The sequence below is a fragment of the Carcharodon carcharias genome, chromosome 11, assembly GCF_017639515.1.
Source record: "Carcharodon carcharias isolate sCarCar2 chromosome 11, sCarCar2.pri, whole genome shotgun sequence".
Classification (NCBI taxonomy): Eukaryota; Metazoa; Chordata; class Chondrichthyes; order Lamniformes; family Lamnidae; genus Carcharodon; species Carcharodon carcharias.
In genome coordinates this window covers 28,513,461-28,528,684 of record NC_054477.1, presented here as the reverse complement: position 1 = coordinate 28,528,684, position 15,224 = coordinate 28,513,461, and the positions used below count along the sequence as shown (strand labels likewise).

The window sequence follows — 15,224 nt, the reverse complement described above, 5'->3', positions numbered from 1 at the left end:
GTTACTAAGGCACATTCACACACTGGTAATTTTCAAAAGCAACCTAGTGTTTGTTGAGGAGCAATATTGTTTTAAAACCTGATGAAGGATTATTAAGTGAATAGGGGATATACAACATGTATGGAAAGGTTTCCCAAGAATAAAGACAAACCTTTCTAACTTAGGGGGCTGGTAACCTCAGTTGGCTAGATGGCTAGCATATAGTTCAGAATAATGCCAAAAGTGTGGGTTTGATTTCCATTCTGGCTGAGGTAAACTTGCAACCTTCCTCCTCACCCTACCCCAGAGAGTAGAAGACAATGGCAAACCACTGACAAGAACTGTCAAGAAAACGGCTCAGGATGAAGCATCCTGATAATGAGCCTTTGGGCCAAGGCCACATGACAATGCAGAGGAATAACTGTCGTCATCAAGCCACATGAAATGTCTTGCTGACTACAGGCCGATCGCAACTAAACAGAAATGGATTAAAATCAAACTACAAAAACCTTTCACATATGAATCAATGTATATCAAATACCCTGATTTTGCTTACTACAAGCCTCTTCAAACGTGAGCGATCAGAATTCTGAACTGTTAATTTTGTAACATACTTGAACTCAATTTTTGGTCACAAACACAGGTTCTGGGCATAATGACTCAAAATATGCTGAAAGATAGGTTAATTGTGAATGATGGATTGTACCTGTTGTTGACAATGCTACTGTAACTGGGAGCACGAAGTATTAGGCTGTGAGATGATCCAAGTGGAGGAGGTGATGGAGGTCCAGGCATAGGTGAGTTCTGTCGCTTCAAGAAGACATCTGCATGAAGTGTCTGGATGGAGAGCTGCTGAAGACTGTCTGAACCTGAAGAACATTAACAATGAAAATTGTTTAGTAATTAAAGCTCTGATTAAATTGAAAATGTTAACACTGCCTCATAGAAAAAATTGTAAACATCATAAAATAGAGGAATTCAATTATTCAACAATAAACCTCATTACTTATTTTATCCTGTGAAAATGATTTTGTGTGAATTAGAGACTAGAATTTAAAGATTTCCTTAAATTATTACTCTCACAAAATGTAATGCACAGGTCACACCTTAAAGTGTCAAGGACAGTTACTAGGAAGAGTGGAATTATTTACTTAAAACCCAATTTTCACTGTAGATTTTTTAAGGGCAGAGAAACTCCATATGCATCTTTTGCTGCCTGTCAAAGGTTTCTCCAATGTGGCTTATACCAATTCAACCAACTCAAGACTCTTAAATGGAATCGAATGGCACAAAATTAAATTGCATCTAGAATCGTAGTACAAAATGGAGGCTCTAAAATATGGACTACAAAGGTAAAGATCAGGACACTTGTGCGCAACCTGAATCTTAAAATTAGATTCATCATATTATCATCTTTTTCTGCAGGGAGAAGAATGTGAAACTACTACTCTGAGAACTGGCTGAATGCAGAGTCACCAAATACCATTTTGACAAAAATAAAATTGAACGCAGAACTTTATTCCTATATTTTAAAATGGTCACAGGAATGAAAGAAGTCACTTACTGCTACTAGATTTAGGAATAGGTACAATGTCCCATTCAGGCGGTGGAGAGTCTTTCTCACCCTCTGAACTGCTGCTGTTTCCCATTTCCTGACCAGAACCGCTTGAAAGAAATTTTACTAGTGGTGATGGCCTTCCATCTACTAATTTGCCAGGCACTAAAATAAAAATTATAGAATCATTAGTTTAAAAAAACCTTTCCACATCAAAAAGAAGTTGTGCACAGTGTATTTGCAATCTGATACACATGAATCCCTTACCTCTTTTTGGCAGGTTCCTCAGTTTTGGGCAATTCGTCAAGGTTGAAGATACTATTTTGGCAGGAAAGGTTTTACGTTGTTTATTCTCTAATGGAGTAGTATATGGCAACTCCAACGAACTTCAAAGAAAGAGAACCAATTAATACTTAAGAAAGCTACCCATTTATATTAGTTATAAATATGATAAGAATGCTTCACCTTGACTTAATGTCATTCTGGGTTTCCTTTTTCATATTTCCTAGGGGTTTCTTTCCTTTAGATTTTAATATGTGAAACATATCAGCATCATCTTTCTCTTTGATAGACAACACTGTTTTCCCTTTTTTCTTATCGGAATCTGGAGACTAAAGATAAAAAAAAGCTAGTCAACTTTTATTCGCAAATTCTGAAGTCAATAAGAGCTTTAGCACAATTATTGTATCCCTTAAAAAACACACCCAACTAATTCACCAGCAGTTCCATATATTCTACTGTTCTAGACTCCAACATTATGTATTTCTTGATTTCTGTTGCTGAATTGGTCAGCTCAAAAAATCCCAATTGATTGTATTGGCGAGAGGACCATTTTATATCTGCGCGTAAGGGAATGGTATATATAAGATGTTCAGCAAAGCAATTACCTAATTTTCCAAATGTCTCCCCAATGTCACGATCTTTAGCTGCTTCATCAATGACCTTCCTTCCATCATAAGGACAGAAGTGGGGATGCTTGCCGATGATTTCACAATGTTCAGCACCTTTTGCGACTCCTCATATACTTAAGCAGTCCATGTCCAAATGCAGCAAGACCTGGACAATATCCAGCTTGGGCTGACAAGTGGTAAGTAACATTCATGCCAGACAAGTGCCAGGCAATGACCACCTCCAACCACCCCTTGACATTCAATAGCATTACTATGACTGAATCCCCCAATATTAACATCCTGGGGGTTACACCATTGACCAGAAACTGAACTGGACTAGGCATATAAATACTGTGACTACAAGAGCAGACCAAAGACTAGTAATCCTGCAGCAACTCACCTCCCGACTCCCCAAAGGCTGTCCACTATCTACAAGGCACAAGTCAGGAGCGTGTTGTAATACTCTCCATTTGCCTGGATGAGTGCAGTTCCAACATGACTCAAGAAGCTTGACACTATCCTGAACAAAGCAGCCTGCTTGATTGGCACCCCATCTACCACTGAAGTACAGTGACAGCAGGATGTACCATCTACAAGACGCACTGCAGGAATTCACCAAGGCTCCTTTGACAGCTCCATCCAAACCCACGACCACTACCGTCCAAAAGTACAAGGGCAGCAGATACGTGGGAATATCACCGCCTGGATGTTCCCCTCCAAGCCACTCACCATCCTGGCTTGGAAATATATTGCTGTTCCTTCATTGCCACTGGGTCAAAATCCTGGAACTCCCTCCCGAACAGCATTGTGGGTGTACCTACACCACAGGGACTGCAGCAGTTCAAGACTGCAGCTCACCATCACCTTCAAGGGCAATGAATGCTGGCCTAGCCAGAGACACCCACATCCCATGAATGGATATACAGTGACAGCAGTGTGCATGAATATAAAAAATTCATTCTCCTTCCAACATCTACTCTTTCCCCCAGCACCTTCGAGAGGAGATTGAGACAGCAATGTGTGTGTTTTTCCTCCAACCTAATACACTGCTCACAATGTAATCTCTACATTGGAGAGATTAAATGTAGATTAGGTGACCACTTTGCTCTACCACCTCCATTCACCTGCCGCTTCTCAATACTCCATCCCACCTTTACAGACAATGCCCTTTGCCTTCTACACTGTTTCAGTAAAACTCAGTCTAAACTTGAAGAACAGCACCTCATGTTTCTTCTAGGCACTTTGCAATTTTTGCCCCGCTCTATTATCATTTGTCATTTAACCATCTCCTGTTCTCCACCTAAGCACCTTTCAACTCATTTTTTCTTTATCTGGTGCATTTGCTCTTTGAACCACTCCTTATGAACTGTTTATCTGAAATATCTTCCTGCTATGACAGAGAATTATGCCTGAAGCATCAACCTATTTCTCTTTACAGATGGATGTACTTGGCGGCTTTCTGTGCATTTTCTGTTTTCGCTTCAAGCTGGTTTAGTTTGACAGTGCAGTTGGAGGGCAGGGACGGAGGCGTCCAAGAGGTGGATTTTATGTCAGGGCATGAAGATGTTAACCTCAGTCTTGCCAAATTTGAGCTTCAGGAAATCATGACACAAGGATTTGAGGCCTGACAAGCAAATTAATAGCATGGAGGTAGTCTATGGGTTAAATAAATGGAGAGACTTGTATGAGTATACATGTGGAAGCTGATCATTTGCCTGTTGTCACCAAGGGACGGAACAGAGGAAATGAAGAGAAGAGCTCAAGAATAGATCCTGGAAGACAGGATCATATATATGGAGGACAGAAGCAAATATAAATGCAGCCAATGCATCTGGCTAAGTAGGAATGAAACTACACAAGTACAGCTCCATGGAACTGGATGAGGGCCTTGAACATTGTATTCAGCTCTGCGGAAAGGTCAAGGATCAGGGTGTGGGGTAAAATTAACTACGGCTGCAGTCTAGGAGGATCTCATTTGTGACTGTTGGAAGGGCTGTTTTGGAGCTACGAGGAGGATGGAACTTTGATTGGAGAGATTTGAACAATTTGTGCGAGAAGAACTTTGATTGGAGAGATTTGAACAATTTGTGCGAGAAGAACTTTGATTGGAGAGATTTGAACAATTTGTGCGAGAAGATGGTCAAAGATCAGGATCTGAAAGAGGAAAGGGGAACTGGACATGGAGGCAGTAGTTGGAGAGGTCAAAGGATCAATGGTGGAGATTTTTGGGAAAAGCCAAAAGGTACTAACTTGAAAGAGGTGTTAAATTATTCACTCAATTTGAAAAAGGTAGAATTAATTAACCACACCTGGGGCAGTTCATATGCAATAAACTGGGGAAGAGTTAGGCTTTTAACACTTTGCTACATCAAGGTACGATTGTTCATATTTACAAAAAGTAACTAACCTCCTTGAGAGGCGATTCGACATCTGGATTAGATGTTTCGGTAGTGGTGGAAGAACTGTCATCGTTATCTGCATCTTTTAATTCATCCTCCTGTGGTTTTCCTTTTACCCGTCTGTCCTTCTCTTCACGTTTTTTCTGTGCTTTAGTTTTGCGTTGTAATTTTACTCTCCCTGCGATATGAGATAAGAACTTGTTCACAATGTCAGAGGAAAATTCAAACAAGATTAAAGCCATTATGGGTTGGCTAATGACGGAATCCTGCACAAACTTAAAGGTTTACTATGCAGACTTGAATTGGCATAATATACTCTGACACTAATAGGTTTCAATTTCTCAGGGAACTAATCTCAGATGAATAAGAAAAGCAATGAGCAAGTGCTTCAAGTATTAAGTAAATTAAATAAAATATTATATAAAAGTTAAGTAAATGCTACAAGTATTTCCTACGAAGTGTGGCTAGAAAACAAAAGAAGAGCAAGGCAAAGTCTAAGCAATGGGAGTAAGCCACTCGCCTATGTTTTACGTTTGCTCTACAACAGCCTTCACAGATGTTGGAGAATAGGTTGACTCTCTTGACACTGGAAAGGAGCAAAATTATATATTTGTGTGGCTCACTTATGCACACTAGATGCTAAATATATTCACACACACAGGGGCCTGTCCTTTGCAGACAGAAGGAGCATGCACATGCATTGCACCTTTTTCAACTAAACAAAAGCTTGGGGAGAGCCATTTATTCCCCATGGCAATGCCTTGACCAGAGTCGACCTGCCTGGTTTGAATTTGAACAAAAGCCTGGCAGTTAACTGTTCCCTGGTGCATTCTCCATGACATTGCCTCTACCAGAGTCCACTTGCCAACTAATTAGCACTCTCTTCTTATGCAGTATAAATTGTTGTTCCCAACTGGTATTCCTGGCCTGATGGGTGCAAGACTAAAAGTTTTTTTCAGCAATCCTCAATAACTGATTTAAGAAAAATCTAATGGCAAATATTTTTGTTGGTGTACTAAAAATTGGCATCAACTTGCACTTAATCTTCTATAAACTAGAACTGCACTCAAATTATATAAACCTGGAGAAACCTATACATCTCTACTGGCAGTTACAAATAAAAGTCAGAGTTGATAAAAGGCCATTCAGCCTAATGAAGTTGATTTTTTTTCAATAATTAGGACTGCCTCAAGAAGCTGAGGTCTTATCACTGGTATTCAGATAGTGATCTGCTAGCAACTCTTTGAACATTATCGATTTTGATCAAGTTTCCCCAATCCAGGATAGATAAAAATAACAATACATGTTTTGGTCTCAGAAATTCCCTATCTACACTGCACAGAGATACAAGATTTCTCAAAATTGAGTTGCGTTATCTTCTATTGATTGCAGTTTCTAATAAAAGCAATTCAGTCTTGCCTACAAAGCAATAGGCAGTTGTAAGCATGTAACAGCTATAAGCAAAAAGTACACTTGGGCTCTTTATTTAGGTCACTGGAATGTGTTATGTCCAACTTGATTCAGTATCCAATATAACTGTAGGGATGTCACAAGCATTTCAGCAACTACAGCCAACCCAGGTTGCTGAAAAAACTCTTTCTTTTGCTCCAAGCACACACGATGACTGGTTCTTACAGCTGTTAGAATTCAGCCAGAGATCCTGCAAAGATCAATAGTCAACAGGATGATGAGTGAAACAAGTGCATTGTCTCCCATTTCATTCTGATTGCATCTCGTCTGCAAACAACCAATCTGTCTATGGAGTTTTATGTAAGCCCTTCTTGGCTTTATCAATAGTTTTTCTTGCCAAAGCAAAAGGCACCTGCGCCAAAATGCAAGCTCACTGGTTAATTTTAAATTGCTGCAGTAGTTCACTGTACACAAAAGTACAAGAGAGGAAGCTGTAGGTGATTACACACACTAATTTTTACTACACCAGCATTTAAAGTAGGCAACCTGGAAAATAGATCCAGGTGCAGAATTATTAATAGTGCCAGATGAAAGCTTATAAACTTTTCTTTCAGAACTCAGGCTGCCATTTTGGACCCAAGAAAAAGTTTGATTAAGTAAGGCTATCACAAACAATCAAAGCAATTGCTAATGAATTTAAACCTCCCCTATCAAGTGCCAGGAATCATGCTGGCCTTTGAGCTTTGATATACTCCAAGATAGTGTAACTCAGTTACATGGAGTGGACTATATGTTCAACATTATTCTTGTGGGTATTGGAAATAAATCTAGAGTAGAGTAGATTATAACTACTACAGTTAAATCAAGCTAAATTTCCTATGGCCTGGAGAACCTTCCAACAGTAGTGGAAACCTCCAATCCCAGCTGTTAGCTGAACTTCATTCTTGCCCCTCTCCACAGAGGGTAGGTTAGATTCTGATTTTTGCTGACATTTGATAAGACTACTCACCATTGAGAGGTTAAGGATGACCCCTCGAGACTCCTTTCTCTCCAACTATTTCCTTTCGATTACATGCTGATTTGGGTTCCTCTTTTTGCTTTTTATTCCTATCAATAGCTGTCTGCTTTACTGTGACCTATTTGGACAACCAACAGGACAGCTACGTGGTTGAAAAAAAACTGAAGATTTTTTTCCTATTATCTATACTTTGTACATTTCCCCACATTGATTAGCCAGAGGGACAGCACTAGAATGTAGTGCTTGTATTCTTCACCTTATTTCTCATACATGTAGGAGACAGTTTCTAATTGTGGCATTTCTGTCTTTTCGCTGAATCCAATACCAGCAGTGATACATAATATTATGGCCAAATCCAGCATCATATTATATTTATTTATTGCATGGGATTCTGGTGGGTCAAATAGGAGAAAATGGTTTAAAATATGCAGATACCAGCCCAGGGTTTTGGAACAATTGGAAACAAAAAGTGTATGATATTCCTATGACAGGAAAACATGTTTTAATATAAAATGATATAATATAAAATATTTTCCCCATGAGATAAAACTCCTGCATTTGTAGAGCATGGTGTTACATTCCAGCCTTTCCAACTCAACCAATCATAGCTAGACTCTTATGGATTGGTCAGTTATTTCCTATTTTCATGACCTTATGATAACCTAGACAGTTTTCAGGGTAACGAGAACCCAAAGACTTGCAAACTTAGAACAGTTCACCTCCAACTGACCTCAATCTAATTCACCATTCCTAGAGGGAGTACAGTCTAGTTATAAGAACATAAGAACTAGGAGCAGGAGTAGGCAATTCAGCCCCTTGAGCCTGCCCCGCCATTCAAGACAATCACGGCCGAACTCATTTCGGCCTCAACTCCAATTTCCCGCCCTCTCCCCATAACCTTTCAACCCATTACTAATTAAAAACCTGTCTATCTCCTCAAATTTATTCAGCGTCCCGGCATCCACTGCACTCTGAGGTAGTGAATTTCACAGATTCACGGCCCTTTGAGAAAGTAATTCCTCATCCGATTTAAATCTACCACCCCTTAGCCCAAAACTATGGCCTCTCATTCTAGAATGCCCCACAAGGGGAAACATCTGCTCCACGTCTACTTTGTCTATCCCCTTTAGCATCTTATATACCTCAATTAGATCTCCTCTCATCCATCTAAACTCTGGCAAGTATAGGCCTAAACTGCTCAATCTCTCCCCATAAGACAAGCCCCACATCTCTGGAATCAATCTAGTGAACCTCCTCAGAACCGCCTCCAATGCAACTACGTCCTTCTTCAAGTAAGGGGACCAAAACTGTGCACAGTACTCCAGGTGTGGTCTCACCAATGCCTTGCACAGTTGCAACAACACTTCTATTTTTACACTCTATTCCTTTAGCAGTAAATGCCAAAATTCCATTTGCCTTCCTTATTATCTGCTGTACCTGCACACTAGCTTTCAGTGATTCATGCATGAGGACAACCAGATCCCTCTGCACTGAAGCATTCTGAAGTTTCTCTCCATTTAAATAATAAGTCGCCTTTTTATTCTTCTGACCAAAACGGATAACCTCACACTTATCCACGTTAAACTACATCTGCCAACTAGTACACCAGAGACCCAGGCTAATGCTCTGGGGACACAGGTTCAAATTCAATCACGGCAGCTGGTGGAATTTAAATTCAACTAATAAAATCTGGTTTTGAAAGCTAATCTCAATGGTGACGATGAAATGATCAGTTGTTGTAAAAACCGATCTGGTTCAATTATGTCCTTTAGGGAAGGAAACCTACCATCCTTACATGATCTGGTGTACGTGACTCTAGATCCACAGTTATCGCCCCCCTTCCAACTTAGGGGAAGAGCGGGTGTCGCTGGCTAAGCCAGCATTTAGTGCGCATCCCCAATTGCCCTCAAGGTGGTGAGCAGCCCTCTTAAACCGCTGCAGTCCATGTGGTGTAGATACCAGTACTGTTAGGGAGAGAGTTCCAGGATTTTGGCTCAGTGACAGTGAAAGAATGGCTATGTATTTCCAAGTCAGGATGGTGAGTGGCTTGGAGGGGAACTTGCAGGTGGTGATGTTGCCATGTGACTGCTGCCTTTGTCCTTCTAGATGGTAGTGGTCATGGGTTTGGAAGGTGCTGCCCAATGGAGCCTTGAAGAATTTCTGCAATGCATTTTATAGATGGCATATACTGCTGCCACTGTTTGGTGATGGAGTAAGTGAATGTTTGTGGAAGAGGTGCCAATCAAGTGCACTACTTTGTCCTGGATGGTGCCAAGTTTCGAGTGCACTCCTCCAGGCAAGTGGAGAGTATTCCATCATAGTCTTGACTAGTGCCTTGGACAGGCTTCAGTGGAGTCAGGCGGTGAGTTACTCGCCACAGGATTCCTAGCCTCTGACCTGCTTATGTAGCCACAGTATTCATGTGGCTAGTCCAGTTCAGTTCCCAGTCAATGGTTACCCCCAGGATGTTGATAGTGGGGGATTCAGCAATGGTAATGTCATTGAATGTCAAGGGGTGATAGTTAGATTGTCTCTTGTTGGAGATGGTCATTGCCTGGCACTTGGGATGCAAGTGTTACTTACTACTTGTCAGCACAAGCCTGGATATTGTCCAGGTCTTGATGCATTTGGACACAGACTGCTTCAGTGTCTGAGGAGTCTTGAATGGGGCTGAACATTGCAGAGTGAACATCCCCACTTCTGATCTCATGATGAAAAGGAAGGTAATTGATGAAGGGGCTGAAGGTGGTTGGGCCTAGGACACTACCCCGAAGAACTCCTGCAGTGATATCCTGGAACTGAGATGATGGACTTCCAACAACCACAACCATCTCCTTTATGTTAGGTATGACTCCAACCAGCGGAGAGTTTTCCCCAATTCCAATTGACTCGTTTTGCTCGGGCTCTTAGATGCCACAGGCTGTCAAATGCTGCCTTGATGGTCAAGGGCAGTCACTCTCACCTCATGAGTTCAACTCTTTTATCCATGTTTGAACCAAGGCTGTTATGAGGTCATGAGCTGAGTGACCCTGGCAGAACTCAAGCTGAGCGCTAGTTTGGTTATTGCTAAACACGTGCCGCTTGACAGCACTGTTGATAGCCCCTTCCATCACTTTACTGATGATCTACACAATCTGACTTTACGGACTGATTTACTGATAAAAAGGTGGTCACTGGCCAGGTTGGATTTGTCCTGCTTTTTTGGGCAGGACATAACTGGACAACTTTCCTCATTGCCAGGTAGACATCTTGTCGCTTTGCTGGAACAGCTTGGCTAGGGGCACTCCAATTCTGGAGCACAAATCTTCAGTACTATTGCCTGAACATCGAGGACCTTTGCATTGTCCACTGCCTTTAGCTGTTTCTTGATATCATGGAGTGAACTGAATTGGCTGAAGACTGGCATCTGTGATGCTGGGGACCTCTGGAGGAGGCAGAGATGGATCACCCAGTTGGCACTTCTGGCTGAAGATTGTTGCAACAGCTTCAGCCTTATCATTTGCACTGATGTGCTGGGCTCCCTCATCATTGAGGATGGGGATATTTGTGAAGCCTCTTCCCCCAATGAGTTGATTAATTGTCCACTACCATTCGCAACTACATGTAGCAGGACTGCAGAGCTGGGATCTGATCCAATGGTTGTGGAATCACTTAGCTCTATCTATCACTTGCTGCTTATGCTGTTTGGCTTGCAAGTAGTCCATTGTTATAGGATCACCAGGTTGACATTTTTTTTTTGGATGTATGCCCGGTGCTGCTCCTGGCATGCCCTCCTGCACTCTTCATTGAACCAGGCTTGATGGTAATGGTAGAGTGGGGGATATGCCAGACCACGAGGTCACAAATTATGTTAGGGTACAATTCTACTATTGCTGATGGCTCACAGCATCTCATAGTTGCCCAGTCTGGAATTGCTAGATCTGTTCAAAATCTATTCTATTTATCACGGTGGTAGTGTCACACAACACGATGGAGGGTATCCTCAATATAAAGATGGGAATTCATCTCCAAGGAGTTGTCACCCGTACTGATGCGGTCATGAGCAGATGCATCTGTGGCAGGCAAGTTGGTGAGGATGAGGTCAAGTATGTTTTTCCCTCTTGTTGGTCCCCTCACCACCTGCTGCAAACCCAGACTAGCAGCCATGTCCTTCGGGACTTGGCCAGCTCGGTCTGTGGTGCTACTGAGCCACTCTTGGTAATGGACATTGAAGTCCTGTGCCCAGACTGCATTATGTGCCCTTGCTTCCTCTAAGTGGTGTTCAACCTGGAGGAGATTCATCAGCTGAAGGCTTGGGGGGGGGGGGGGGGGGGGGGGGGGGGGGTGCCATACATAATAATCAGGAGGTTTCATTGCCCATACATGACCAGATGCCATGAGGCTTTGAGGGGTCCAGAGGAGATATCGAGGACTCCCAGGGCAACACTCCCCTGACTGTATACCACTGTGCCGCCACCTCTGCTGTGTCTGTCTTGCCGGCAGGACAGAACATACCCAGGGATGGTGACGGTTGTGTCTGGGACATTATCTATAAAAAGATACAGGTCCCTGAGTATGACTGTTGCTTGACTAGTCTGAGAGAAGATCTCCCAATTTTGGTACAGATGTTTGTAAGGAGGACTTTGCAGGGTTGACGGGGCTGGGCTTGATGTTGTTGTTTCCATTGCCTAGGTCGTGGAAGGTGGTCCATCCGGTTTCATTCCTTATTGACTTTTTAACAGCTTGATACAACTGAGTAGCTTCCTAGGCCATTTCAGCTGGCATTTAAGAGTCAACCACATTACTGCGGATCTGGAGTCACATGTAGGCCAGACCAAATGAGGACAGCAGATTTTCTTCCCCTAAAAAGGACATTAGTGAACCAAATGGATTCTTGGGCTTAATTCCAGAGTTTAATTCAATTCAAATTCCACCATCTGCCGTGGTGTGATTTGAACCCAGGTCACAAAACATTACCTTGGGTTTCTACATTACCAGTTCAGTGACAATACCACTACGCCAGTAAGAGCATTACGCTGAGTCTCTGGAATACTAGTTCACTGACAATACCATTATGCCACCACTTCCCCAAAGTTGAATTGGCAGCGATGGTTCAAGATATTTGTTTCAATTTGACTTGAATTGATAGAAAATGTGGAAGAAGCAACTTTAATTTTTTTCTTTAGCTAAATCTGCTATGAATCATGAGGAAAATAGCTCAGTCATTAATGCACATCAACAATCACCAGGCAGAGGTAAAGCATCTCTGTGAATCTGGAGAATGAAGGTCTGAAAGACATAAAATGTCCCTGCATATTGAGTGAGTATTGAAGGGAGAAACTACATCTGGGAGCTGGGGAAGAAAGCTTGTGAAGAGAGAATGGAATCCCAGGAGGGATAATGACAAGGGAGGTAGCTTTTGCGGAAGTAATGGAATTGATTCCACCTAGTTATTTTAAAAAGATAAAAAATATGGGATATGAAGTAATAATCGGTACACAAATTTTAAAATAAAATGTGCCTCAAATGCATATAGAAGTAAATTGGGGAGAGGTAGTATTTGGAAGTATGCATGGTTTAGAATGTCCAATTAGATAACCTCGCAAGAACCGTTGCATTTGGAAATCTGGGCTAGGAATCCAAAAGTTTTCACAAACTCCCTAGAAATGCCCTTGTCTGTTGAATACATCTGGGATCAATCTTCCTTCAATAATTCTACAAAATCAACTGCAACAGAATGATTAGATAAGTGGTATTAACTGGCCCAAAAATCCTCTTGCCAACTCAATTACTTGCTTCGGACTCACCACCTCCCTTCTCCTGAAATCTCGCTGAGGGGGACATGGAGACGCCGGCAGTTGGAAGGGTGGCGATGAGCTGGCCACAGGAAAGACAAGTGCTCACATAACTTTGGGCTTCAGGAATTGATGAGTGAATTTCGGTTGTTAATTCCACCCAATTAATGGCCATTACTTTCATGTCCTGGGGGCATCTACCAGTTGTTTGCTGATGGGCTAGAGTGACAGAAAACCTCAGTGAGCCATCAGGGTGTGCGTGGCTGTGCTAACTGTATCCATGGTGGTGCGGCCTAGAGGGAATACTGGTGAGATAATGATAATTTAAGAATGCAGCCTGAGGAAAAGGAACCAAATAAAGTCAGGTAACATTTTCATTTCCAATGCGTTTTTGACATTTCTGAAGAATTAATTTAACACATCTACCATTTTCTCATTCTTAGTATTTTTAATCTACTTATTCTGGAAATACCAGTCTTTTCATCCTTGCAAGACAATTTTAGGGTTTCATGAGTTCACTATGTAAAGCTAAAATTGGTCTTATGGCAGACACCAGGGCAACTTATCCTAAAACTATAATTTGCAGAATAGTTGAAACATAATGCTAGTTAGTATTAGTTGCATGTTATGAAGGCAAACCTATGATGTTTAATTTCCCATTTTTAAATTAAAATTGGCTTTTAGATACAAAGTGTGTTTCTCATGTAGTTACCTCACTTCTACTGTATTTGAGTGCTAGATTACTTCAATGCTCATCCATGCAATTGTCATCTCCAGATCACCTATTCAAATGTTCTCCTGGTCAGCCTCCCATCCTTCACTGAACTGCAAACTCTGAAGGTATCTATGCAACATCTAAATTCCACTCACCCATCACTCTTGCCCTGTTTATCTTAAGTGTTTAAATCCCTTCATGGCTTTACCACCAGTGACCACACCGATCCCAGTAATCACCTCCAAATCCCTCCCTTCTTGAATTTTCCATTCCTTGGATTGCGGGTGTGTATAAATCTGGCCCCATCCCCAACACTAGTGGCCTTGCTATTCTGAAGAGTCATATTCAACTTGAAGCATTAACGTTGTTTCTCTCTCCACAATGCTGCCAGACCTGATCATTTCCAACACTTTGTTTTTTATTCAATTCCAGATTTTCAGTATCTGCAGCATTTTGCTTTTATATTGACAGCCATGTCTTCAGCTGTCTAGGCTATCCCTAAAACACTGCGTTTCAGCTCCCTCTTCCTCCTTCAAAATCCATCACTTGACCAAGCTTAATTTTAATTTTTAATTTATTCTTTCATGGGACGTGGGTGGCACTGGCAAGACCAGTATTTGTTACTCATCCCTAATTATGCGAACTGAATGGTTCGCCACACCATTTCCGAGGTCAGTTAAGAGTCAACCACATTGCTGTGGGTCAGGATTCACATGTCGGCCAGAACAGGTAAGGATGGCAGATTTCCTTCTCTAAAGGATGTTAGTAAACCAGATAGGTCTCAGTCATCATTACTGAAACTAGCTTTTAATTCCAGATTTACTACTAGAGTTTAAATTTCACCAGCTGCTGTGGAGGGATTGGAACTCTTGGCCCCAGAATGTTAGCCTGGGCCAGTGACATTACCACTGTGCCACCATCTCCCTAAGCTTTTGTCTATACTAGCTAATATAAAAACATCAGAAGTAGGAGTAGGCCATATGGCCCCTTGAGCGTGCTCCACCTTTCAGAGATTGCTGAACTTCTACCTCAACTCTTTTTCTCCCTATCCCTTGATTTCCTTAGTTCCCAAAAATTTAATCAATCTCAGTATTGAATATACTCATCCACCAGCCTTTGTGGTAAAGAATTTCAAAGATCCAAAACCCTCTAAAAGGAGGAATTTCTCAAGTTAGTCCTAAATGGTTGACGTCTTGTTAGATGATACCACCAAATTTCAAACAAAAACAAAAATAGAATTACCTGGAAAAACTCAGCAGGTCTGGCAGCATCGGCAGAGAAGAAAAGAGTTGACGTTTCGAGTCCTCATGACCCTTCGACAGAACTTGAGTTCGAGTCCAAGAAAGAGTTGAAATATAAGCTGGTTTAAGGTGTGTGTGTGGGGGGTGGAGAGAGAGAGAGACAAAGAGGTGGGGGGGGGGGGGGGGGGGGGGGGGTGTGTGGTTGTAGGGACAAACAAGCAGTGATAGAAGCAGATCATCAAA

General features: G+C 41.8%; 1 protein-coding gene across 4 annotated transcripts in view; it reads right to left on the bottom strand.

Annotated features, from left to right (window-relative positions):
* tmem131 (transmembrane protein 131) overlaps positions 1 to 15,224 on the bottom strand; it is a 182,007-nt gene that overhangs the window by 21,062 nt on the left and 145,721 nt on the right. For all 4 annotated transcript variants that reach the window (XM_041198868.1, XM_041198870.1, XM_041198869.1 and 1 more), the window contains 5 exons: positions 4,832 to 5,001; positions 2,000 to 2,145; positions 1,802 to 1,920; positions 1,544 to 1,699; positions 686 to 848 (listed from right to left, as the gene is read on the bottom strand). In XM_041198868.1, the coding sequence (XP_041054802.1) occupies positions 686 to 848; positions 1,544 to 1,699; positions 1,802 to 1,920; positions 2,000 to 2,145; positions 4,832 to 5,001 (754 nt within the window). The remainder of the gene's footprint in view (positions 1 to 685; positions 849 to 1,543; positions 1,700 to 1,801; positions 1,921 to 1,999; positions 2,146 to 4,831; positions 5,002 to 15,224) is intronic.